At 38.8% G+C, this 26,644-nt stretch overlaps 6 protein-coding genes across 9 annotated transcripts; 2 read left to right on the top strand and 4 right to left on the bottom strand.

Moving 5' to 3' along the window:
• Positions 1–65: 65 nt before the first annotated feature.
• RB195_017125 (uncharacterized protein) lies at positions 66–6,159 on the bottom strand (the record flags this gene model as incomplete). Of its 2 annotated transcripts, XM_064183977.1 has the most annotated exons (8): positions 66–203; positions 333–449; positions 629–796; positions 1,317–1,451; positions 1,507–1,572; positions 1,864–1,941; positions 4,575–4,670; positions 6,145–6,159. In XM_064183977.1, the coding sequence occupies 8 exons, from the start codon at positions 6,157–6,159 to the stop codon at positions 66–68; spliced, it is 813 nt and encodes a 270-aa protein (XP_064039858.1). The 2 variants fall into 2 exon arrangements, with proteins under 2 accessions (XP_064039858.1, XP_013293257.2); XM_013437803.2 differs by lacking the exons at positions 4,575–4,670; positions 6,145–6,159 and having other exon boundaries at positions 1,864–1,917.
• Positions 2,866–15,881, bottom strand: RB195_017124 (uncharacterized protein; the record flags this gene model as incomplete). Of its 3 annotated transcripts, XM_064183976.1 has the most annotated exons (22): positions 2,866–2,986; positions 4,575–4,670; positions 6,918–7,021; positions 7,085–7,261; positions 7,332–7,423; positions 8,306–8,405; positions 8,471–8,551; positions 8,615–8,780; positions 8,884–8,971; positions 11,189–11,297; positions 11,366–11,452; positions 11,503–11,580; positions 12,376–12,528; positions 12,602–12,712; positions 12,941–13,066; positions 14,426–14,497; positions 14,572–14,708; positions 14,940–15,020; positions 15,109–15,199; positions 15,387–15,480; positions 15,579–15,664; positions 15,834–15,881. In XM_064183976.1, 22 exons carry the CDS (start codon positions 15,879–15,881, stop codon positions 2,866–2,868), a joined length of 2,298 nt encoding a protein of 765 aa, XP_064039855.1. The 3 variants fall into 3 exon arrangements, with proteins under 3 accessions (XP_064039855.1, XP_064039856.1, XP_064039857.1); XM_064183975.1 differs by lacking the exons at positions 2,866–2,986; positions 4,575–4,670 and adding an exon at positions 6,185–6,194; XM_064183974.1 differs by lacking the exons at positions 2,866–2,986; positions 4,575–4,670 and adding an exon at positions 6,637–6,643.
• A 1,281-nt stretch (positions 15,882–17,162) lies between these two features.
• RB195_017123 (uncharacterized protein) lies at positions 17,163–20,713 on the top strand (the record flags this gene model as incomplete). The annotated part of the gene is made up of 6 exons (XM_013437800.2): positions 17,163–17,294; positions 18,502–18,653; positions 19,012–19,149; positions 19,213–19,310; positions 20,295–20,464; positions 20,546–20,713. The coding sequence occupies 6 exons, from the start codon at positions 17,163–17,165 to the stop codon at positions 20,711–20,713; spliced, it is 858 nt and encodes a 285-aa protein (XP_013293254.2).
• Positions 20,714–21,324: 611 nt separating this feature from the next.
• Positions 21,325–22,528, bottom strand: RB195_017122 (uncharacterized protein; the record flags this gene model as incomplete). Its single annotated transcript, XM_064183973.1, has 5 exons — positions 21,325–21,597; positions 21,799–22,022; positions 22,098–22,212; positions 22,267–22,385; positions 22,462–22,528. The coding sequence occupies 5 exons, from the start codon at positions 22,526–22,528 to the stop codon at positions 21,325–21,327; spliced, it is 798 nt and encodes a 265-aa protein (XP_064039854.1).
• Positions 22,529–23,287: 759 nt separating this feature from the next.
• On the top strand, positions 23,288–23,725 carry RB195_017121 (uncharacterized protein; the record flags this gene model as incomplete). Its single annotated transcript, XM_064183972.1, has 1 exon — positions 23,288–23,725. One exon carries the CDS (start codon positions 23,288–23,290, stop codon positions 23,723–23,725), a length of 438 nt encoding a protein of 145 aa, XP_064039853.1.
• A 2,109-nt stretch (positions 23,726–25,834) lies between these two features.
• RB195_017120 (uncharacterized protein) lies at positions 25,835–26,644 on the bottom strand (the record flags this gene model as incomplete). Its single annotated transcript, XM_013437798.2, has 4 exons — positions 25,835–25,953; positions 26,030–26,211; positions 26,273–26,417; positions 26,488–26,644. The coding sequence occupies 4 exons, from the start codon at positions 26,642–26,644 to the stop codon at positions 25,835–25,837; spliced, it is 603 nt and encodes a 200-aa protein (XP_013293252.2).

Genomic DNA, 26,644 nt, shown 5'->3' with positions numbered 1-26,644 from the left:
TTGAGGTGATGCTTAAATCTATGAGGTAAAAATAAGGACTAGGCACAGTATTTAAAAGGTGGAAATCAATAGAATGGTAGTTTCAAGGTTTCTTTGTATTTCTTCGGCTCCATAATGGTCAACAATTGATGTAGCATTATCGCTGACAATCCCCATATGCGAAATTCAGCGGGAAGAAATTCGCCTTCGTTATGTGAGTGCACCTGTAAAAGTATGGAATTAATACAAAATTCAATATTAATCTATGGAGCTAATTCTCCCCCCTCCCAAAAAAAAATAATTAAAGAAATAAGAAATATTGAAGTAATGAAAAAAATGGAAATGAACCTAACCGTAAATTCTTTACTGAAGTAAACAGGAATGGTATAGTCAGCGATTTTTGAGGAGAAATGTGTGTAGCGAGCTGTATGACATAGTTCTTCTAATGGCACCGAGAACAATGTTTGAACCTAAAGCAACTATTTCCAAATATTGATTTATACATTATGCTGGGCCTAAGAAATACTATTCCTTTCTCTATACTGTAATATTCCAATACGTTTAACGGAAAAATACACCCCTGCCTTGAATAACCTTCTAGACCATCAATAAGAAAAAAAAATCATCAAAATAATGAATAAATGTTTACCTCTTTTTTATTCACCAACTTTGGGTTCAATGCTTGTTGTTCCATGCAACCTACGACTGGAACAACCGTATCTGTAAGAGTCCTAGTGAGAACGGGCTTCAGACGTCCCCAAACGGCGACGGACTTCGGATCGACGCCTATTTCTTCTTGGGTTTCTCGCAGCGCAGCCTGCAAAACTATGCATGGAATCAAAGTTGCACTTTTCAGGCTGTAATTCTCCATAACACGGAAGATTTCTCAGAACTTCTTGGGGCATAATCAGTAAAAAAAACGCTAGAATCTTGTAATCTATTTTTTGTACTCTATTTCTTTATTTCTAATTAATATTTGTGCATTTATTTACAATTTGTAATTTAATTTATTTACAATTATTTACATTTTGTAATATCCATTATGTCATATTATTATCTATTATATATATATATTTATTTATTTATGTTTATTTAATCTATTTACACCCAATCAGTGAGTGCAAAAACTCTTGTAGGCGAGATTACATAGTGCTTGGAGCAATCAGCAGTGCTCGGGTCAGGTAATTGGATAAATTCGTCTAACGGAGACATTTCGTCGATTTATCAATCTACTACTAATCAGATTCAAATTATAAAATATATGAAATAAAATGAAAATAAATTATGGTATGGTATGGCAAAAGTATTCAAGTACATAGTATTACTGACTAACCAACCTCCTCCGCCGTCTCTTCCTTTTCCATTTTACCACCAGGAAAGCATACCTCTCCTCGATGACTTTTTAAATGTATTGACCTCTTCGTGAATAGCACGGAAGCCCTCGAATTCACCTCTAACAGAGGGACAAGAACCTTAAAAGCAGGAATCGGAAATTCAAGGACCTAGATGAATTCTCTGCATACTTACCGACATTTTTGACTCTGCTGCTGCTAATCGAGGATGCCATGGTATCGAATTCTTTTCGGTCACTTTCTGAGAAAGAATATTAACTGAACTAACTAAAGTATTATTTGATTACTAAACAACTCGTTTATTTCGATTTTTCACGAGAAAAATTTTCATCAAAAAATATCGCCAGCGCAGCCAAAAAATTTTGGAACTAACTAGAGTATAATACCTAGTTTGAAGAGGAACGCTCGACGAAGAAATTAAATTAGCAGAAAAATAAAAAGAATAAGTAATGGGATCAAAGAGAAATATTACACACAACGCTATTGTTGAACAGTAACCTATATTTGACATAAAAAGCTCTCACCAATGTACCTTCAAAAAGTGCTCTTTGGTCACATTTCCAATAGTGTTTAGCGACGATCGCATCCGTTTAGGGGAGGTCAAGCGGGGCTGAAAATAACGTCTATACGCGAATTCGTTACTAACATAAGCGGCGGGTCTAGCGCAGCTGTATGTAAGAGGATCCGTTGTATTCGATGAACAATCGAAATTTTTCAATACACCAACGATCTCTGACAGCGATTCTTTTTAATTCAATAGAAAGGCATAGTGATGTTCACATACACTCACGGAAACCCTTTCAAAGGATGCACAGTACTCAAGAGAACATGATCAATGAGGCTAAAATGTTCACATCGACTCTGACCTACCATAGATAAATTTACAGGATCAATTAGAAATGACTCTACTACATTTTCTACTTACTTCACTCTACATTAGAACGTTATTTTTGAGGAAGTTATCGTTTCAGAACTATATATATTGTTATAAAATGGTTTCTTCTATTCACCAAGGCAACCACGGATATTTCAGAGTGCCCCAATCGCTATAACTCCTATTCCCCGACGTTCCCCAATCGATCATGGCGATCGTTTCTTCAATCGTTTACTAATCTTTTCGCTGAACACAGCATATGCGCCACTTGAATTTCTTATGGGTGCTGCAATTTGATCTTTTCGGCTAGTAGTAAAGTTAGTATTGTTTCATGTTAGAGAATCTCTGACTGCATTCTGTGCTCACGTGTTCCCTCGTTCATTTCTTTCTCTAAGCAAGGTATTCTGAGTTCTTTTTGCTTTTAATGTTTTTTTCCCCTTTTTTTCTGTATAGTAATCTTTCTCAGTGAAATCCACGACACACTCTACGAGCAGAAAAATAGATAAAACTAATGTAAATCCGGTGATTTACATTAATTTTATTTATTTTTCTGTGCGTAGAGTTCCTCTAAGATCTTATTTCGTATGGATTTAATTTTTGTCGTATTTTTTATGTAATCATGCACAATCTTTCGTAGTTACAATATGTAGAGAATATTTCTTAATCTTCTTCTTCTTCGAGTTTAGTTTCCTTCAAATCCCAAGACATCTCCCCAAAGACATCAGTTTGTAAGAATTGGATCTCTGCCCTACTTTTATGTGATTGTTCAGAGATAGCCTTCCTTTAAGACACAAATTTTACTATGGTTCCGTTGACAGAAAACACTAGTCGTGCACATTTATATTAAAAAAAGAACAAAAATTAAATCACATACAATAGAGGGGCCTTACATAAAAAAAGAACGATCAAACTGGTGAAAAAAGATATAACTACAATTATGTAAGTCTATCCGTGCACTACTATCCGAAAAAAAAAATAACTGGGGAGTTTTTTTTTGCATACTGTAGAAAGAGTCCAGTGTACGCCTTCACCTAGGACTTTTTGCGTAATGCTATAGTCGGGTCAAAACGATCTGAATATCGGTGCAGTGGAGCGAAGCGGAGAAAATCGAGGATCAAGGGACCCTTGCTGGCACCACTCATTGCCGGAATTCTCCAGGGTCCCAGCTCGATGAGCGCGGCTGCACCGATTTTCATGTGATTTCGATCCGACCATACAACACATTACACACATAAATTGGTACCAGACTTGGCTGGGAGGATAAAAACACTGACTTGATCATCGATTGGCCCCCGCAAGTCATTGCATAGACCAACACGCGTTCCAGAACCTCAACGATCACGAATTCCAGTAAAACGCGTTGGCGCACATCAAGTGGATTGATACGCCAAAGACTTTATCCTTTTATATATGGAAAGTATGTGTTTCACTTTTATTCACTTCAATAAATTGTAGTGGATACTGACTCAATTTTTTTTTCATCAGTATGAAACGAGGCTTCATGATATAGTTACGGACTAATTTGAGCAATCAGAAGAATTTTTATCAGTATAGCAGTATATACGTAGTATTCTTTTAATTTTGCTATTGAAATATCTGACAAAACACCTTAAATCTACGGCACAGAGTAGTCGCCATTATTATTCCTTTACTAATTTTCTTATGCACTAGCGAATCAGTAAAAGTTGTAAAACTTGGAATTTGCTACAAACCATTTATAACTGCAATAAAAACTTGCGATATAAAATAGTATCGATCAAACTCAATCATAGCACACGTAACACTTTGGAAATTAATGTTTATTGCACAAAAATTAAGTTTGCATAAGAATATACAAAATAAAGATGTAATTAAAATATGAAACTATGTAGCAACATCATCTGACTGGAAAAAAATAGTAAATTCAAGCTTCTTAATTCCATATCCTTTCTACTATACAGCAGTAAAAGGAGAAGCATATAAACGAAAGCAAGTATTGGTCAAAAATGCACTTGATGATCCTAAATATTCTTACGTTCAGAGAAATGAAAAGAGCGAGTTGTTGGATAGCAAAATATCTACGGATTCTTACGTTATATACAGAAAAGAAGCAGCGAATGAATGAAGATAGGAAGAAATGAAAGCGAGAGAGAACAATAGGAACAGCTCGAATCACCAACAAGACGAATCTACCCGTTTCTCAAAGGTGCGGTAACAAGCACTAGTGCACAGTAAAAAGAAAAAAAAAAAAGAAAAAAAAAGAACTGCACAAAACCGATAACGCTAGCACAAAAGGAGAGGGAATTTTTAAGACCATCACCTCACGGATCGTGGAATCCGGTTCATCTTATGCTGTCTTGCAGCATAAGGTGAACGTATTTTAGACGTACCTTGCTGACCACCACGCTAATCTCAACGAACTGCGAATATTGCCGATCACAACATACGTGACGAGCAGTAAGACCAGCAACCACGGTAGCACCACACTAAACAACACAGAATTACCGCCACCACCCAAATTCCCGTACATCAAATCGTCTTTTCTTTCGTTGTCAAAGGCAATGTTCAAGAAATGGACAGTTTCTCAAAAGATTTCATCTCGATTTCACTAAAATACCAGAAATTAATTCCATTTTATTACCTTTGAAAATGCTTAAAAAGACAACCTCAATAGTACACGATCATTACACCAAAGCCAAGCCATGCAGTGCGAACAGAAACACACACACACACACAAAGGTACGGCGATAACACATCTTGATTTCTTGAATCGTTACGAAAATAAAATTTCTCTATTGTTAACCATAGGGTGAAATGTGTTTGCACATCATTATTAATATGCTGGTGAGGAATTTGGACCGCTATAACGGAAGGAATGGCTCAAGCGTTGACTCAGCTCTTCTCGCTGTGAATTCCGAGTACGGTAACGCTGTCCGTAAAGTTCACAGCCGGAATCGTGGCACGCACTTGCGGCTTTACAATTGCTGACTGTTGATGACGCTTTTTGGCTCCGCTGGCCGATAATCACCAAAACTGTAGCTGCCGCAAAACCGGCTTTGAATTGTGCGGCCGCACAAACTGCCGGAACTCTCAATGTAGAATTTAGAGGCTTATGAGTGCGTCAATGACCTTTAGGGTTTAGAAATACGGAGTAGTCAGCGTATAGATATAGTAGGGTCAAAACGAAACAACGAAAGCACGGTGCAGTTGCGTAAGCGGCTGCGCTCGAAGCGGTGCGGTGGACCGCAGCGGTTAGGATCGTGAGGGGACCTTTGCTAACTCCATCCATCGCTGCAGTTCGCGATGGTCCCACCTCGATTCCGACCGCTACACTCCACCGCGCCGCTTCAGGCGCGGTGACACCGTGCTTCATGTCGTTTAGGTCTTCATGATCCGACTACATATAGGTCTCCGTCTACCCTTAGAGCTCATAATACTTAGCTTATAACCATATTTAAAAATCAGTGACCCAACATCTTCGATAAATCTGATAAGAGCCTTGATATGGATAACAAACCCAGTGAACATAATCACTCCAGAAAACTCGCCTTTTCCTGGTAGGTGGATGCTTTTTATATGCAGACGTGCTGGCGCAATTGAGTTTCAGCACTTCTCATTCCTCACATAAGCTTCTCTGAGAGCAAAAAAAAAAAGAGAAGAGAAAGAAAAGAGAATGCGGTCAATACCACCAGATCACTGTTAATTAACCACATTTGTTAAACATTTGGGATTTTATGGAAGGCACTACAGTGAGTCAGTTTAATAGAAACCACTATACTACAGGCACATAGATGCATCATCACTATATGTTTCAGGCGATGTACCCAAATAAGCGCTCAAAAAAAAGCAAAAACTATGGTGCAAGGCAGAGTGAAAGTAAAGGATAAATGAGGATTTTTACGTAGTGAGTGAGTGATAAGCGAAAGTGACAAACAATTGAACGGTAAAAAGAAAACGAACACCCGGGTAGTACATCACATTATGGTATCGGCGCTTCTGATCACGTGTATCTGAAAGGTGTTCATCAAAGCGCTATTTTTCGAGACAAAAGGAAAGAAAGGCAACACACATGTGGTCAGTACGTAATTGCGGACGTCTGTCCCAATTTGTACACATGTACCAGGAAAAAGAAACACACTTTTTATGCGCTTGCATCATATAATAGTTCATTGGCGCGATTGGTTCTCGAAATTAACGAGAAACAGAGTTCGAAGATAAAAAAAAATAACAAAGGAAACATGGAAGAGTAGGACGACGATTTCTTTCCCCTCTTTTCTGAAGCGGCCAGTTAAGAAATGGGAAGTTGAAAAATTAAAAATGTTCAACTTGAAAAAAGCATAAGCATTTTTTTAAAGTTAAGAGATACGTTACCAACTAGAGTGGACTAGTCCAAACCGAAGCTGGAGTTGTGTATTAAGAAGGTGAACATGAAAGCTGGTTAAGATTTTGTTTCTAAACTCTAAAATCAAGAAATTATCAGGGAAAAAAATTTTCCAACATCATCTAATATCACTCCAATAGTCTCAAATAAGGACAGACGTCTGTTCGGGACGGTCTCGTTCAAAAACACCACAGCGTAACTTTGGTTTATTGAATGCAGATCTTTTCCGATAATTGCTCGTAAGCAAAGTCATCAGAAAGTCATACAACAATGTTTTATAAGGAGTACTGTACTAGTCGACACCAATCAACCTTAGGTGTCGACCAATACCTCAATCTTCCAGAAGATTCACCGAAGATTAAATGCATTCGCCTGTTTTTGTCGTGAGAGGAAACTTCTCTCCCGACTCGAATCCATGCTCTCAGTCATTCGACTGCATTCATCGACTCTTTTGGCCTAAAAAAAGTTTATTTTCAACTCAATTAATAAATTAAAGTCAGAAATTACAGAAAACCAGACCATTCCATAGAAAGCTGTGGTAAGTAATCGTTGTTCCTGTTCGTGCATTGTGTTCGTCTGTTCTGCTTGTTCTTCAAGTTGTTTGATTCTTCTGTCTTTCTGTTCAATCTCACGACGTAACGAGTCAAATTCATGGCGGCTCAAACCGCCTTCGGCTGCACACTGAGCGGCCCTTTCCTAAGTACAACTTAGCTAACAACGTAAAAACAACATCGACGTATCATTATGGGATTTAACAAAAACGAACTTGATCTATAATTATCTGACGAGCTTTCTCCAAATATGATCGTTTTGACTCTCGTTCTTCTTGCAGTTCAGCCTCCATTTCCTTCAATTTTCCTGAAAATTAGTACAATGTAGGAACGCTTCATGAATCAAGATCATTTGTAACTAATTTGGATTAAAGACAGGGTATTACAATTCTGACGTGGTGCAGAACCCACAGCGAAAGCGTAGAGTTCGGATAGCGGATTGCGGAACCCATTATGGTTTCGCTCTTCTTTCCCCATTCTTCGTGAAAAATGGCGTGGGAACCGCTTCGGTTCTTACGAGGTACCTTGGAACGCGCGTGCAGGTGGCCTGTTGCAACTGATTTTGTAAAAAAGAACGCCGCCGTCCACGCCGGCTTTTTTTTTTACGACGATCAGGGAGAGATGAGCGATACTGCGCTGGATTCCGCAATCTAAAAGAAGAACTCTACGCTTTCGCTGTAGGTACCGCAACACGTCAAAGTCGTGATACCCTGCTTTTAACATTCTGCAATTACGGCACTCTCAACATCCTTTCAATAGAATAAAATAATGGTTCAATGTAGTGTTCAAAAGAAAGAAATAACTTAACTGAGGAAGTATGTGCTAAATATCATCTAAATGTGAGCAAAATATGTGATGTTGATAGAAACAGCATGATTCATATAGAGCGGGGGTGAATTGGGGTGCACAGTATCAAAAATTATAAGGAAATGTAAAAATAGCGAGAACAAATCCTTCCCACAAGAGGAAATCAACAAAAAATACAATAATGGAAAAAAGTAGAGACAAGGTGGAGAATTCTACGAGTAAACAACATACTGAAGGAAGGCAAATTGGAGAAGCGCATAAAAAAATGCCACGAAAATAATTCGAAAATACAGTACAAGTACAAACCACGATGAGCTCTAGAGACTAGGCACAGATAATGTAAAAAGTATGTTCAATTCACTGTGAAAAGTGAAGAACTTGCCTTGTGCCAACAGCTGGGCATCTAGCGCTTCTGCAGCACGCTTCTCTGACATCTCAGCTTTTTGCTTCCATTGATCTATTTCGATGGACATCTTCTCAGACTAAAAACAGGTAATAAAGGAAGTCATCTCGATCTATGGTTAATTCGTCTCATAGTTCAACGAACCCGTAGTTTTACTTCTGTTACATCCCCAGAAGAAGACGCAGCGGCTGTCTCTACAGTACGTTCCAATTCTTCCACCTTATCCTAAAAAATATGCAAAACTAAGATGCAATTAATATTCTAAATGAGTCACTTTAAGTTGGTCACCTCAAGTTCCGCTTTTCGCTTATTAGCAAGTCGTAACTCGCTTTCCAGCTCATGATTACGTCCTTTAACAACATCCATTTCACCTTTTACCACTTCTAACTCCTCCATTTCTTTAATTCTCTCGCGTAGACGAGAATTCTCCAGTTCAAGGTTACGAATACGATCCCTACGAATGACAGTTCATAGATCCAGGAACAATACAAAGAGGAAACTTTAAAGAGTTACCAAATGGATTCTACGAGACTCAGAATGCATAGCAAATCACTCACTCCATCATGCTGCCATCCAGCGAAGAATCTCCGTTATTGGACTCGAGCATGGATGCATGCAAACTGTGGGCGCTATCCACGTGCACCACTGAAGGAAACATGAATCATCCGGCAGAAAAAAAACGTACCAGAGACATATAATTTCTTGCATATAACGACATTAATTACCCAGGAACGCAAAGAAAAATAGTATTAGTGCCAAGAAAGTGTTACATAAGCAAACAATCATGGAGAAAACAAACACTCCCCACGGTTGTGCAGTTACCGAGGGACCTGTGTAAAATCAAATAGAACTTCTCATGTTTTTTTTTCGTCAAAACAGTCTAAATATTGGACTGCTTTGAGAAAAAACTAACACGTAGAAGTGCGTTTCAATGACGCCTCAAGCAAAATATCTCCCTGGTGACAAGAGAAGCGTTTTGAAATATGTTGAAATACAGTAGAGAATAGTATTTATACGTTGAAAGTGAAAAGTGAAGACAGAGTTGTATACTTTCTAATTAAGAGAATTAGAAATTCCTTGCTACAATAACGGATTCGTAATACAGATTTAAAAAAAAAATATGGAAGAAAACAGGACCAGCGACCACCAGAACAATCAAAAACTTGTAGTGTTGATTTTGAGCAAACAGTATGGTAACGAGGCACATAGGCTTTGTACTTTCCCTAAATATGGTGGATATAATCAATAATATAGTGTATTCCGTAACATAAAGTGCAAATCGATGATGATTAAACAATCAGCAGCTACGCTGTGAAATGATGCGAAACGTTGCACAGGCTTTGACGACTACACATACATAAAAACCTACGTATGCATTTAAAGCATTTGAATTCTCGAAGCTTACTGGTTCTACATTAAATCCGTATGCTCAATGACTGTCATCAATCGATAAATCCCTCCCACATATAGACCAACTTTAATCGCATTAAAATTAGTGCGAATTACGACGTTTAGAAAGGCAGAAAGTGGAAATCTAGCAAACGATGGCTCGTTTACCTCCTGCTAACCAGAAGTTACGGAACAGAGTGGACCACCTACTGCTATTTTTACGGCATATCATCGTCACCAAAGTTTTTACTAACTTTGCTGTTTTATATCTCGTTCATGTGAGATGACAAACTCGCATCCTCAAAAAAAAAATCCCAGAGATCATGACATTCCTGAAAGTTGATAGCCATTCAAGATTAGGTCCGAATAGCAATGTTATTCTGTTGAAAGCCCCAACCAAAAAAAAAAAAACGTTGAAATAGCATCAAACTACGGCATCAAACTCGAACATTAAGGGAAGCAGAATGAAGTCGCACGAGGCTCCTTCTTGGAAATGCAATGACTATCTTTGCATTTTCGCACAAGAGTTTCTAAATCCAACGCCGCACAGCTGCATTAATTTAGCCCTCTCCGACGTTGTACTTTCAGCAAAGTATGTCTCAAAGCATATTGTGGATAAAAAATGAGTGACGGAAGCAATCATATCACTCGAGTTGGTACTGAATATGTCAACTACAAAAACCACTAATGCTTCAGCGGAACAAATGAAGTTTTTCGTCCATTCGGACAATTACATAACATGATAGACGATCGTTTGAAAAAGCGTAGCGAGCTTTGTTGTCTACGAAGTTGGTAATTGATTTTATTCGCTAATATTTAAAGGAATCGAATCAAGACAACTTTTAAAGAACTAAAAGGGGAAATCTTGAAAGGATACGGTAAAGCTGGAGATGATAACAAATGTCTGCAAGAAAATTGACCGATAATATAATAAACCTCTCTTTCAAACCTCAACAACAATCAAGATACTGCGTTTAGGTCTAAGCTAGTGCTATTTAATCATTACTCGAAGCCATCAGATTGTTCAACAATCCTTCTCGACTGCAACTGTGGCAGCGAAATAGGTGAAGCACGTCCTAGACACAGCGCAAAGATTCTGCAGACCTGCTAATTGCTGCGAAACACAATTACCTAACACTGTGGCCCCTAGAGGCGCTGTGACCAACACCACGGGTTCTTCGATACATGCACCACTTCAGTATGAGATTCACTTTCGGGAACTTTAATTCTGCATAAATTCTAATAATTTATTAATATATTTCTAATAATAATTCTGCACCTAGTTAATGTCACACGCATTATTCATGAATGCAAACACAGATAAGCCATTTACCTTGGATTTACGCAATGAGGTAAGGTAACTTGTGCAATTTTATGACAGTTAGGATTACATTCCAAGAATGTGCGGCAAAAAAGTAGCAGAAAAGCTTTTGAAGAAAAGTATGATAGTATGATTATTGGAAATAAACTTACATTCATGAGCTATTTTGTTTTCCAGAAGTAATTTTTCCTGAACAAGCCCCTCAACTCGAGTTTCTGCAGCAGCCAAACGATCTTTAGCAGTGGCAAGTTCGTGTTCTAACTGAACGAAGGGATTTTATTTGAACAGTTAATTGAAAGAAAAAACATTTTTATGACAGTAGAATATACCTTATCCACTTTAACAATAAGCTTATCATTTTCTCGAGTTTTTTCTTCAGAAAGAGCTTTATAGGAGCCCATTTGCGTACGCAATGTCTAAAAATAATGTGAGCATAAATTGCTCCGAGAAGTAATAACTCATTTACCTTATTCTTGCGTTGCTCGTCTTCTAACAGCATTCCATGTTCAACATAAGACTTCACTTTTTCGCGTAGAACAAGAAGCTGAAATTAATATGCAAAGCTGTCAGCAGCGCATAACGTGCACTAGGAATGTCAGTGAAACAAATGTGATTTTCCCTCGCGGAATGTCATCGTATGGAAAAAAGTAGAAATACTTTGTTGTTCATTCAAAAACGGGGAACAAAGAAATTATAAATTACAAATAAGATAAAGCTAATTACTTAGCTGAAATAAGAAATACGAGCAGTATGAGCCAGAAATAGTACAAAATGAAGACGTTACAGCTAGCGTTAAAGGTTCACTCACGATGAAGTCGGAATAAAATGGGCGTAATTTTCTTTCGTATTTCTTAATACTTGCAAAAAAGATACAGCATCCATAGGCAACCGAAAGGTCTTTCATACAAAAACAATTTTTGGGAACTTTTGCAAGACTGTGAATCCATCAAAAAAAAAAAATGAGAGCGAAACAACTATTAAAAGAGATTTGAATGTCCATTCCCAGGCGGAATGCAAAAACGCTAACCGTCATTACAAAAACCGAAAAGGAGAAGAATGGGTAGAAACGGAATGTGAGCAAACTCCTCACAGAAACAAAAATCCAGCATTTCAAACGTTTGTATCTGATCACGCGATTTATTGCAGGTCAAACGGGCAAAAAAAAAGGCAGAAAGAACCTTCAAAAGATTTTGAAAACTGGCAGACATGCGGGTTTTGGACCAGACAGTAAATTTGAATACGGATGAGCAAATTTTAGTTCGAAAATAGAGTGCAAGACTGAGAAATACCTTATTCATAAGAATTTAATAGAGATGGTTCGTTAAAGTTTAATACGCACCTCTGCTCTATCGTTACTGCTATCCTTCGCCTTATTCTTCAGCTGCTCATAAGCCTGTTGTAACTTTGAGTGATCTGCTTCTTTCATGCGTAACTCTTCAACTTCATCACGTAACCGACGGAATTCGTCTTCGAATGGTCTTATCTGACCAACCTATGACGATGGGATGATTTTAAAAATTAAAAAAGATTGATTGAAAAATTATGACCTCATGCAGAGCACCTACTTTCGTCTTTAAATCCTCATTTTCTTGTGAGACTGAATCGATTTTTCCTTTCAATAGCTCCATTTCTGTTTCGGTTTCGATGATTTGAGTTTCTAGGCGCGTCTTCTTCTCCTGGAAAAAATTTCCTAAATCATAGAATCAATTAAAAAAACCACTTCTTTAGATAAAAGTGTAACTAAAGCTAAGAACCCTATTACTACTTTTTTGCTAGAGATTTATTGCTCACAGAAGGATAGAGTCAGTGTAGCAGAAGGTTAACGAAGAACGAATGGAGAATTATGCAAAAAAAAAATAGAGTAATAAACTTTTGTTCAACAATAACAACATAAAGTCGCTAACTTTCAAATCAACAATATCCTGCTCGAATTCATCAACACTTTTTCCTTTCGTAAGCTCATACAATTGTTGTCTAGCTTTCTCCAACTGACTCTCCAAATTATCGCGATCTTGTCGAAGTTCCGCGTTCTGGAAAATAACTTCTTAATAAACGAAAGAGAGATCACAAAATAAAACAACATTATGTAGTATAACCCCCCCCCCCCCCAAAAAAAAAAAATATATATATATATGCTTTAATTTAAATTGATATCCTACGGCATGCAATGAAAATTATAAAATGATGCGACAGAATGCTTTGCATATATCGAAAGATTGCTAAGGAAAAAAAATATAAACCTTCATTACTTCTAACTTTCGAACAACTTTTTAATCATATTTAATCCTCTAAAAATGCAAGTGAAAGAACGGATTTCAGGAACGAGGACAAAAGACTGGGAAACGTGCTCAAACTAAAGTTGAAAAGTGCGGAAGAAGGGCGGATTTCATAAGTGAATTGCTGACAGCCACAAAACGGGCCCATCACAAATGCAATTAACGAATCTATGAAAGCGTATCGGACAAACAAATACATGAGCAAACGAGACTATGAAAAACATAAGTACGCTTTAGCACCGCAACAATGACATAATAGATCGAACGATCAATCGTTACTCGAAGTAGTTCTTTCTCCACTCGTACGCAGACTAAATAAGTGACATCAAGGCATATGATTAATCGGGAAGGACAGTCGCCAAGCGACTAACGGTGAACCCGCAATAGTAATTGAAATGGAGATGGCACAACACGAAACGGAACAGGTTTCTCCGTTCTGTCGTCGCTCGGCCATGGGAAAATGCAGATCTAGCACGAAGATATCATGCAAAAAATGAATTGTGAATGGCAACGTCGATATGGACTCGCATGAACGGCAGAAATCGATTGTGGACGTGGAAGGGCGCACAGTAGAACGATGAGGAGGTGAACAGATTAAAAGTTGTTTGGTTACAGATGCAAATGGAATAACCGGTGATGAACCATCAAGGTAAAATTTGGGTGAGAAAGTGAGTAGGTTGCAAATTCGTAGACAAAAAGGTTGACAAGAGGAAACTGATAAAAATCTTAAAGGAGATACCGCCATTAGATCTCAATGAGTCTTAAGAGCGTGCTAAATGACCAGAACAATTTTAGAGAGGAGATAAAATGTTTCAATTATTTCCCATTTCAGGTCGATTTCACTCTACGTTTTCACAGTACAAAAATGTTAATTCAGTTTCTGCAATCGCAGTTATACAAATCAAGGTTACACCAAACGATAAAACATCAATCAAGCAAATTTTCAATTTCCTGTACTTTCCTTTACGATCAACCATGTATAAGTTTGGAGATGGGGATGTCAACTATGCACATAAAATTCAAAGAAAGTTACCGAATATGATAATAATAGATAATTTTGATTGTAGTAATAAAATAGTGTAAGGTATGAAAAATATGAAAGCGCGTACTAACCTCTTTGCTCAGATGAGTTATTCGGCCTCCAAGTTCTTCGCTACTGCTGGAGCTTACAGCTCCGTTCGGTTTCTGAACATCAACTAAGAAGTTAAAAAACTATACACATTCTCAATTTGGAGATCTATTCAAAAGAGCATACGCACCAAATCTGGCAATACTTCTTCGGGTGCGATCGGTGTTGGAACTTCTCTCTTTTCGGAGCCATCCATTATGGATTGTATCGCACTTGCGACGCCACTCTGGACGTCTGGATCGAGAACGGCTACACCAGCAACAAACTCTTAAAACAAAAAAAAAGCGTCTTCATTGAATTACGCATTTAAAAAAACAGTCAGATGCATCATGAAACACTTGACACTTGGAAAAAATATTAGAGAAAAGATGTTGTTCTACATGAAACCACACTGTCTATAAATAAAACAAGTAATCCTGTAGGCCATTATTTTTCTTTGAGTTAAAATCGTCAGTCTATAAACGACACTAAAAGGTAGGCAAGATGTATAGAACACACTTTCCTGCTTCCTGCCAAGAAACGCGGCACCAACAATAAGAACGGCCATTTTTAGCATCTCCCTGATAGAACCTGCTTCGGCTGCAATAGATCTTGAAGAATGAGATGAAAAGACATGGCTACATTAGGTGGCGGCTAAAAACACAGTGAATAGCAAAACGGAAATTACCGAATTCCATTTCGTCTATGTTGAGTAACGGAGTTCCTTTCACAATTCTATGAACGTGCTCATCATAGTATTCGCCGAGACTACGGGTCAACTAGAACAACTACTTTCAAAAACCAGAATATTCCGTTATGCAACCAAATAGAAAAGCTTGCTATTGACATCGAAACGTCATGTAAGAGATGTGAGACAAAACTCAGAAAGAAACATAGAAGGAAAGAAAAATAATGGCAAAGAATGTTGTGGTTCAACAAAATAGCAATGAACCACGAAATCCCTACCTTTCGTAGATTGTTCGCCTTAACTCTCCAGTTGGAGTCAGAGTCGTATTGTGCAATTTTCTCAATCCAAGTTTCATTAAAGAACTCTTCGTCACTAAAAAAAAAGTAGAATCTTAAGTAGAGAAGACTCAAACTATTCTAAATACGAAAATAACAGAAGAAAACAACATGTGCAATACTATCAGAACTTACATTCCATGTAAAACTTCGCCAAATGCACGGCCGCTGCGAAGACATTTCGGATCCAGACTGAGCGACGTGAAATGTAAAGCTTTCATCTACAAGCAACAACATGAAGTTACCAGTGTGAATCAATTGGATTACAGTTCTAACGAATATTGTTAAAGCTCAATAAAAAAGCAAGCTATCACTAGAGGTTCTAAAATAAGCAAACGTGGTAGCTACCATCAAAAAAAAATAAAGAAACTTTTGTAGAAGAAAGCTTACCCAAATCATCAATTTACTGAACAGTTGGTCCGGCTCGGAAGGATCCATGTCGTTATTTTTGTAAAGTATTTACAGCTGATCAACTGTTTCAGTCGACTATGTCTGAAAAGAGCTGGAAAAACGTCAGTCGAATCCAGTGGAATAAAATCAAGAGAGCAGAGAGATGGGCGTTGCAATCCAGTATCAATCCACGGATACACACTTTTGCGCGAAAAGAACGCATTTCGGAAGATTGATAAGATCGGCACTTACGTGTGTTCAAAGATTGTATCAAATAACAGCAAATGTGAGTGGAAACCCTACACGAACTGTTCTAGACTAATATCAATGTCGTACCCTTCGACAGGACACGTGAGTAATGAAAAAAAAAAACTGCACAGACTTACGTGTGAAGCAGCATCAACAATGTCGAACAGTATCGATTAAATAATTACATTACCTCCTGGGAAAGGAGAACTAGGCCAGTTCGAGTGTACATTGGTAGATAATTTCAGAAAAAAAATCCAAAAATTTAATTGTTAAAAATTTTTTTGAAGAGTTAGAGTCTTGAGTATGTCAAGTAACGACGGCCCAAAAAAGAATACAACAAGAAAGAATGAGAAACGAGGGTTAAATATACTTACTCCTAATTATTTCATCACTTTCAACACGAAACGGTTATCGTAGGAAAGAGGTTATTCGGGAGGTGATTCTAGCTAGAGAAGAAGATAAAAATTCGTTTCAGTGCACAGCTGTTCAGAAATAATGCGTTCAAACGTAGTCACGAACACCTCTGCGCACCGAAGAAGAAATCAAAGAAGATAAAAGAACTTGAGCAGTATTCGATTCGATCTTTAGCGATTTTAACCTGATTTCCAAAAGTACGTGGAAACGGGCGAGCGAGCGGAAAGTGAGATCAACGCTCCCAGGCACAATGTATGAATTGTGAAAAAGAAGACGATTCTATATGCAGAACTACAAGCCGGAAAATAAAGATTCACTTCCCATACTGTCAAAACATGTGACGTCATAGCAACGACATAATTCCTATGAGGAAAGTCGCGCTCAAAAAAAAAAAGCTGGGTCGCCGACGATGAATCACCGCTACGACCTCTCAGTGGAGTGGAATGCATGGGATAATGACCTTGACGATATCTTCGTTCGTGTTAATACTGAGGGAAATTCCAAACGGTCTCTTCATAAGAATAGAGTAATTGTTTTTCCGCATCCCCATAGGGGAAAAGTTTCTATGAGAAGCCGAGTATGTCTAAGATAATGACTGATCTGAGTGATCTACTAGGCAGATCAATAAAATCGAAACGAGTAGATCTATCCAGGCCAGTGAGCAAAATGCTAGCGAAGTACGCGGTCGTCGGTCTCCTGCTCTCTATCGTTCAAATTCATGCATCTCAACCAGCATGCGGACAACACCCGAATGAAATCCCACGTGCCTCGGAGTACCACAACCCTTTCAACTTCGTAGTAAGTTCAATTTCTTGAAACACACTATTTTTTCTTTATAAAGAATAAGTGGATGGTATTCCTTTCCTCCACTTTTTTTTTCCTTCGAACATCATAAATACATTCGTTGAAGCAAAAGCATAACCGCAAAGTGATGAGTGTATTCTCAACGGAGATTTGAAAGGAAAAGAAATAGCGCTTAACCATGACTGTCGCACGGCACCGTTTACATTGATATGAGCCATAGCTAGCGCGTCAACATCGAAACATGTAAACATGGCACCGGAGAGCATTATCAACTATCCCTATGTGTAAATTCTAAATTTGGGCTACACTACAAAAACGGATTCATAGAACTAAGAGAACTACGGGACAAATAGACATAACTCATCGTTTGCAGCATTTCTATGCCACTGTATAGGGAAGCAGCTAAGAAATTTCATCCTAGAAAGTCATCTTCTAAAAACAATTGTTGTATGACACTGAATGTCGAGCATATCGAATTGTAAGGTACTGTAAAATATTCACTTTTCAAGATGCATATTCTCAAATTTCTATTGTTTCAACTTTGTCGAATGTAATGGAAATAAATTTCGTTGAACTGTAATTCTCATATTATGAAATGCAGATGCCCTCCATCGCATTATTCCATGAGAAATTTAATTTTATGAGCATATTTGCTTCTATATGTGATATTATCCAAGTGAAACATGTACAGTGACTTCTGCGTAGCTTAACTGAATCCTCTTCTTACGCTGATGATGGATTTTTATTCTAGGAATGTTAGTCTAAGAGCCCGCACTTCAGACATTTAAGATCTTTACAACGAAACTGTACTTACATTTGGAAGTAAAAAGTCCGAAGATTATTATAGCTCAGAAGTTATAAGAAGTAGCGAATGAGAGTGGATTGAAGTTGAGAATAATTGGCGATGATTGAGGTATAGAGAAGACGGAGAAATCAACAGCGGTACAACGCCAGAATATATTTCAAGTTTGATCTTAGGAAACTCGAGGGTAGATGAAGCATCTTGCTCTTAATGTTCTATACATGTCCATGAATGCAATAAAATCGTTACTCACGCAGGGAGCTAATTCACTTACTAACAGTACGTTTAAGCGGTACTGCTTTAACCATATACAGGATTAGTTACTGCAAAAGTTAGACAATGCTTTCAACTGGAATATGAATTCGTGAAATGGTGAACTACATGGCATGGACTTCTTAGATGCCTGAGAATCGCTTGGTTGGAGGTATTGAAGCAGATGCACATTCGTGGCCATGGGTTATACAACTGATTTATCGAGGAGTGCACAGATGTGGAGGTGCGCTTATTGATGAAGAATTTGTTGTCACCGCAGCACATTGCTTCGCAAGGAGGTGAGAATCGTTAGAATCTTCTTGTAAGACTTTTAACCCATTGATGACTGCGCTGCGTTTTACGCGTCGTGTTCGACTCGTGAAACCGAAGAGTCTTTCCGCGTTTGAATTATTCAGTCTAGAAGGAAACAAAGTAACTACAATAGACCGCTGCTTCTCTGACCTTGTTTGGAGGCAATTAATCTATTAAGCACGCAAAAATGGTTCAAGAAAGCACACAGTAAAACGCAAAAAAAGCACAAGAACTGAGGTGACGACATGACTATTGTCGCTCACCCATAGGTCACGGTGTGTCACAACCACGCGTTCGCCAGTGGGTTAGGATTTGAGAAAAAAAAAACATGTGAATCGCTTTCAGTCGAAATCCCGCTATGTACCGCGTCCACGTCGGTGGTCATAAATCTGGTAGCGGCAGAGCTCACTTCATTAAAAACCTATCTACGCACTCATTATTCAACGTGGTTTGGCCAAGCTCATATGATGTAGCCGTGCTTAGGTTAGTGAACTCTAATTATTATATTGACAAGTACAATCCTTCAAAAGATGTGAACAACTTCAGAATAGCACCACCCGTAAAGTTGAATGAAACTAATACTGCACGTACGATCTGCATGCCATCCCTACCGCCTATGCCTAATAAGTTATGCGTTGTAGCAGGTGAGCAATTCATGTTCCACGTTTTTATTCCATTTTATAAGAACCTACATAAAGCGTAGGAACACCTTCATGCTTTAATGTTGCAGCCGAATCATTTCGCTAGTACTTATATCCAAAACTAGAGGTAAGGTTAAAGTAAGAGATACTGCATTAGAAAGATTTCAATAGAATAGATAGAAAAGTGGAAACAATGGCATAGTGCACTCGGAAGCAGTCTTAAATCGATTGCAGTATGGGGTGTACAAGACCTATCAATAAATTGAGGTACAGTCAGGTCAGAACGACATGAAGCACGGTGCAGTTTAATAGGCGGCTGCGGTCGAAGGGTGCAGCAGAGATAGCGATTGGAATCGAGGCGGACCATCGCGAACTAAAATGAAGAATGCTGTCAACAAAGGTCCCCGATAGATTGTAACCGCTATGCTCAGCCGCACCGCTTCGAACGCAACCGCTTACGCAACTGCACCGTGCTTTATGTCGTTTTGACTCTAATATAACTGGTGGTTAATCAGGAAAGGAATATAACGAATAATATCAAACTTCATGTCCACGGGTGAAAGTTTCACAAAGTAAGCAAAAACAAGCAACACACCTACCTCATTTAGCTTTACTAAGAATCAGAGTTAGTTAAAAATGTTAGTTAGGACGTTCAAACGTGCGATTCCAAATTGGGTCACATGCATGTTACAATCCTTATTGTGCTCATGTCTTATTTCTCAAAAAGTCTCAAAAGGGAATAATTAGTAACATCCTCGCAAAAAAGTTTCGAAATACATGGAGGGGGAAGGACATGTCTATCTGTGTTAATGAGCTGGAACTTACTCTTCTCAACAGGACACTCAAATATGAGTTTGTTTTTTTCTCTGTTTTCCGATGAAATTTTATTTCAATTTCAACGTTCGAAGTCGAAATTTCAACTTCTCCATGCATAATTCTTCAACGAGTCCATAAGGCACATCAAATTCATAGCTAGCTTGGCTCCAGGTTGGGGTATGACGAAGGAAAATGGCAGGAGGTCAGAAGTGCTACGAGAAATCCACGTTCCTATACTGCCTTTCACGCAGTGTAACAATTTGGCGCACTATGCCGGACGTGTACATCTTCCATCTATGCTTTGCGCCGGCTATACACAAGGAATCGTTGACTCCTGTCAGGTGAGAGTAAGATCCTTCAAAAAACCCAAATTATTACCCAAAGAAACAATTATGTTTCCTGAATTCAAAAAATCATTTCAGGGTGATTCTGGAGGACCATTAATGTGTGCAAACATGGGTCGCTGGGAAGTCCACGGTTTGGTGAGCTGGGGCATTGGCTGCGGGCGTCCGGGAAACCCAGGCGTTTACTCAAACGTCCACGCTGCTCTCCCATGGATTCAACTAGAGATGGCAAGGTTACGCGGATAGCAGCAAAAGACATACTGATGCTGGAAGACTACTTGTGTTTGGAGCAGATGCTTTTTTTTTTTTGGTAATCACACTTTCTCACGATATTTCAATCATGTAACTCACACTAAGTCACTATACTCGTCCACCCTGCTTCTAAATGAACTCAACTACAAAACTAACCTTTTCTAGTTTTCAACAAATGAAAACCTCATCTTAATTTTCTGGAGTGGATACATTCTATGCTTAATTGTATCTAACTGATCATTTCTTCCTACCGGTGATCTTTGTTTTATAAGAATACTATGAAGTTAAATAGAAAAAGAAATAGAAATGTTCCAGGAACATCAGATATATTGTACTGCATTTGATACAGGTTTCATGTTGAATATGCAATCAAAACTGTGATAATGAAATTTTATACATTAATTACATTGTATCACAACCTTAGACTAGAGATTATCAAGAAGGCATATTAAGTAGATCGAATGACAACATGAGGATAACGGCATAACTTACACCGAAAATAAAGAACAATAAAGGACGGGACTAATATGGAATTGGCAAGCAGTATTACAACTAAAGGTTATGCATAGTCAAAACATTTTATTAAAAATGGCGGAACCAAACAATTACATTTTTCTTCTCGTTGCAGTAAAGCGTTCTTGGTATTCTTCATAACCTGGTAGGCTTTGAAACTCCCGATCTTGGAATATATTCCCGGAGTAATTTATTATGCTTACAGTAGAATGAATAAGTAAATTAGGCGTGAATTCCGTCTTGGCTAGGCAATTCTCCTCCAGCCTGAGAATTTTCAAGTGTGGACATTTCGCGAGGGCGTCCGCATTGAGGAAGTTGAGACGGTTCTGGTTCAGGTTCATTTCTGATGCGTTCAATGAGCTCACCTGAAATCGAAACAAAGAATCGAACTGAACACGAATACAGAAGTCCTCAAGAAAATGAAAGTAAATCAATTTAGTAAGATAGGAAGTCTTGTCCTTGAAGTCTAGTATGTTCAAGGTAGTTGGAGGGATCAATACTTTCGAAACAAAAAAAGCTGATTATAAATTCGAAAACAAGGGAAGTGATGAAGAACAAAAACCAACCTCATCAGGTAGTTCGGTTATTGCATTCTGAGATAGGTTTAGCGTTTCCAACGACATTAGGTGACAAACAGGCACGGGAAATTGTATGAAGTTATTTGCAGAAAGGTTGAGCGTCTTCAATGATGTGCATCCTACTATAGTATCAGGCAACGATGATAACTTGTTCGACTGAAGGTTGAGTATTTCCAGATTTTTCAGTGAACCAATTTCATCCGGAAGTTGAGCTGCAAGGAGGTTTGTCAGCTTTAAATGAAATAAACCATCGATAAATTCATTTCTAAAAAGCGTCGTAAACCCACTGAGAGCGTTTTCGGAAAGGTGCAACTGTTTCAGGACGGTAAAATATCCTATATCAGGAGGCAGTTCCTTTATTTTATTCTGGCTCAATTCCAGATTTCGGATGACTTCGTAAAGCTAGAAAATGCTGTCGAAAATGCACATAGAGTCCATAGAGAGAACAAAGCAAACCTCATTCAAAGCTGACGGCATGGACTTCAAGCCACATGCTTTCAACTGCAAAATCCGACTTTTCCTTGCATTGTCGATGTGTCGCTGGACGGTACTCTGTGACGGCCCTGATCCAATACCTAAGCGATACCGTATTTGAGTATTCTAGAAATACAGTGAAAAATATCATTCAAAACTTCGGAACTATACATGTACCTAATGATGTAGCCACTCGTCCTTTTCCTGATGACGCTTTAGGTGCTTTCGAAGATTCATTACCCATTTCTGAAATGTAGCTATGATTAAACCCATCACGCAGTAGATGGAGATTATTACAACTATATAGCGATATCTTCGTTATCGAAATGAATTCTTCTTGATGAGTGAAGAAATGGAGAAATATAAATATCTTACTACGAAGATGCAGATAAAATTAAAACCAGTAAAGAGAAGAAATAAAGGATTCAATTGCTACGAACGTTTCCTCCTACCATAGCATAAAGAGAATGGGACCGAATTGAGTGCGGAGGGTCGGGAGCAAATAAGTAAGCAGAAGAGCAGGAGTGACTAGTGTTCTGCAATTGCGGTGAATGCACGGATTAGACGTGTCAAAGTGTAAGGTCCACTACGGCCTTCGATTCATTCGATCAGATCAACTACATATGTTAACGGAAACACGAATGTTTGTAAATCCGAGGTACTTCGGGAAGATTTTTGTAGCATGGCGCGTGAAATATGTCAAGGGCGAAATGGGGATTCGGGGGCGCCACTCCAGAACGTTGGCGATTAGAGCACAAAAATCATTCCTAGACCATAAGAATAGTTCAGAATTCGTTCTAGTAAGACCGTAAGGCTGCGACTTACTTGCTAACTATTCGTGATTTCATTCTTTTAACTGCATAGCTGGAAATTACATCGAAGGCGATAGGCTTGCTGATTGTAGATTGCTATGGAAGGAGCGGCGGTGCTCCAATTATTGAAATCCTCAAGAGGTCACGAAGCAGGCGAACGCTAAAAGGGAAGATGCGTGCTTAAAGTCCAAATGTCACAAACGCCAGAGACGAGCAATTGGATCCAAGATCGGATCCCTAGCGGGAAGTCGCATGGCGATCGCAAGAGGATCTTCCTAGCTAGCTCTTTGCGTACGACCTCGGACTCGTTAAGGAAATGGCGCGAACGTTTGAGATCGATGAAAAGAGCATCGCCCAGTGAACTTAGTGGTTTCGCGATGTACCTTTCAGAAGGAAGCTTATTTCCGTGGAGGCTGTGGACTGTTGCATCTCTACAAACCTCGATGCTATTATCCAGAACTATGTGCTACTGGGAGGTGTCACCCGCACCGAAATGTGGAGAGGTTGCAACAACCTGCAAACCTGGACTACATTCACAGGACCGTCAACCACTGCGCAAACTTCGTGGATCTGGCCATAAGAGCGGACAGGCAACGCATCGAAAACAACTGGTATCGCTTGAAGGCTAAAATTCGCTTCCGTTACGGAACGAAAGGCTACCCGTTGAATGACCATTTCTACGTGGTTCTTTGGAAATGGCAGTTCAGTATCGAGCATTTCTTCTACGAGCTCTGGAAGCAGATCGCAGAGCAGATGAAGTATCCCATTTCTCGAGCGATTTCATAACCCAACAGCCTTCATGAAGGCTACACCCACTTAACACAACTCCTCTATTCAAGGCCACAACCTTGTGGATACGAATCAATGTGCGGATGAAAATTGTTGGATGCGAAGGAAAAATCACTGCAAAAACCGCTGCTGCTAGCTTGCTGACTCTTCGTGATTTCACTCTGATTATGGCTAAAGCCACCAACCCCAGAGTAAAGCTGCTAAGTCAGGCTGAAGCTACTAAGGTTTAGGCCTTAAGACCTGATCGTGGATGGAAATCCGATCATTTGTTTTAGTCACATATCTACTTTAATATAGCTGATCTACATTACTCTATAAGTTCACTTCGTTTTTTTCTGAACCCTTAGTTCCATCATCCACAGGTTCTATTTCGATGATTCACTAACGACCAATCATCGTAATCAATTTTGACAAAATGAACCGGAGCCACTTTTTAGGTCCTATACTTCAAGACTACACATTGTAAGTGACTACATATAGAAAGATATAAAGAAACATCAAGAGTATTATTTGCGGAAGAGAGATATTCATTCGTAGGACATTTTTTGATAGAGACCTTGGGTTTTTTTTTGTGGGCCAAGCGTTATGAAGCGAATAGATCTACGTGCTTTCTTTGCAGTGGTTGTAAAGATGTTTCAGCTATGCATGTCTCAAATCCTCCCAATGATGTCGGATACTTCAGTGGAAAGGGGAAAATAAATGGTTTTGTTACAGGAACTGGCCTAAGCTGCAAATCCGTCGAAGAGTGCACGCATTTGGTAGCAGTTTCCCAATAGATTAATTAATCTTTCACACAATATCCTACCTAGCCACAATATTTAGACATACTATGACTTTATGATAATGTTTGTCGCTCGATGTTATACTAGAACACGATGAATCAATAAACTGACTATTCTTGAGTATTCCGTACTCAGTATTTCTAAAGGTATTTGAAGGGAGGCTCCGTCAAACAATCAGTCGTGTTCGAGGTGGCACACAGTTTCAGCATTTCTTTCTTGGTTAATCGGCACAAAATAAGTCACGGTTGCTCCGACTTCTTTATTTTTGTTTATAATTGTTCTTTTTTCTGGAACACCACAATACAAAAACGAACTGATGCTACCTTTGAACAAACCATGTCTGGCAAAGAAAAGTCTATGATTCTCTCTCCTCTCTGGTGTCTCTCGTTTTAGCAGTATATCTTTGGTTTCTCAATTCATCTTTGCGGGTAATGTAAGAGCATGTAAAAAATAACTGGAAGTTCACTGGTCTAGTAACCTTTATTAGGTGCGTCGATAATAACTGACAAAACCACTACGGCGAGAAATTGTTATAGTCGTATCGAAAGTCCTGGTACTTGTAATTGCATAAACAGCCGCGATGGGGGAGCGCAACGGTTGGGATCGAATGAGGACCTTTGTTAGAACTTGTGGCTACGAGACGAGTAAAGCCAACGATCGTCTAACCTCGGTCCCAAACGCTTCGAGCGTTGCTGCTTACGCAACTTCACCGAGCTTTCAGATTGCTTTGACCCAACAAGAGCAATGAGTGAACATGCAGCGAAAAAAATAGGATAACATACCGTAGCCTCGAGTTAAATGAACAAGTACCAAACGCACGTGTAGTTTATAATTAGCGAGTTGCAAGAAACCAACAGTCATCAAAAATCAACAACTTCTAACAATGAACAAATATTTACAAATGACCACGTATTTAGAAAAGTAAAAATTTCGTTTACAAGTCTTGGGCGCAAAGGAATAGTCATATGTTGTTTTCTTTGCCCATAAGTCCCCAGTGTGTGTTCAACTGGGACGAGGTAGAGGGACGGAAAAGTGTGCGTCAACCAAGGCGGATGCGCCGCGCAAACAGAAGCAAAGAAAACCAGTGCTGATAGTACAAATGAGAAGTGAGAAACAATGATATTTCTTGCTTTTTTGAATGAGGATGTATAAGTTGTATGAATGGTTCTAACTGTTATTCTGGGTCACAATGACACCATCGTGAAACAGAATCATACAAATAGACGCCATCTTGTCGTTTGCCAAATCCGGATGAAGATCCTTCAAAACGCTGGAAACCATGGCACCTAAAATATCTCCTTATTTTGAATGCAAATTAATCTGTGAATGAGAATGAGATCATTTAGAGAACCAAGCACTCACCAAACCGTTCGAATTTATCGCATGTATTCGGGAGTTCTTGGTTACAGCAGATCGTTTGTTCCCTCATCACTGGAGGTATCTGCTGAATACATTCTGTCTGTGGAACGGTACCGTTAGTAATATCCGGAGAGTCCGAAAAAGAGTTTGAACAGTCAAACTTTTTGGCTGATTTTCCTTTCGAACTGAAACATTGGACGGGAATAAGAATAGTCGCCTAGTTATTGGTTATCAAAGTAACCTCACTTGACGTCATAGGCACGTTCTACCATCGACAGAAACTTCAATTTCTCAGTAAAACTCCAAGGTTTTTGAGATATGGAAATGGAACCACTTTGTCTTTTTCTCCAATGGTCACGTAGATTTTTCCAGTGCATTTTAAGCATCGGCACTAAGAAAAAAAAAGACATCAATTTTGAAGTGTTATTGTTCTTCTCTTCAGAAACCTTATTCTGACTTACAATTACAATCATATCCTTTCATCCGTAACTCTTCGTGGACAGTTTGCCATGCCCGAGAACGCCTCGCACTGCTATGATATGCTTCGCAAAGTGGGTTCCACAAACATTCCTTTTCCTCGACAGAGGCGATAAGCTCGCATTTCAGAGGGTAGCTCAT

This window comes from Necator americanus, chromosome II, assembly GCF_031761385.1.
Source record: "Necator americanus strain Aroian chromosome II, whole genome shotgun sequence".
Taxonomy (NCBI): Eukaryota; Metazoa; Nematoda; class Chromadorea; order Rhabditida; family Ancylostomatidae; genus Necator; species Necator americanus.
The sequence above is the reverse complement of the archived record's forward strand: the minus strand, read 5'-3'. Positions and strand labels throughout refer to the sequence as shown.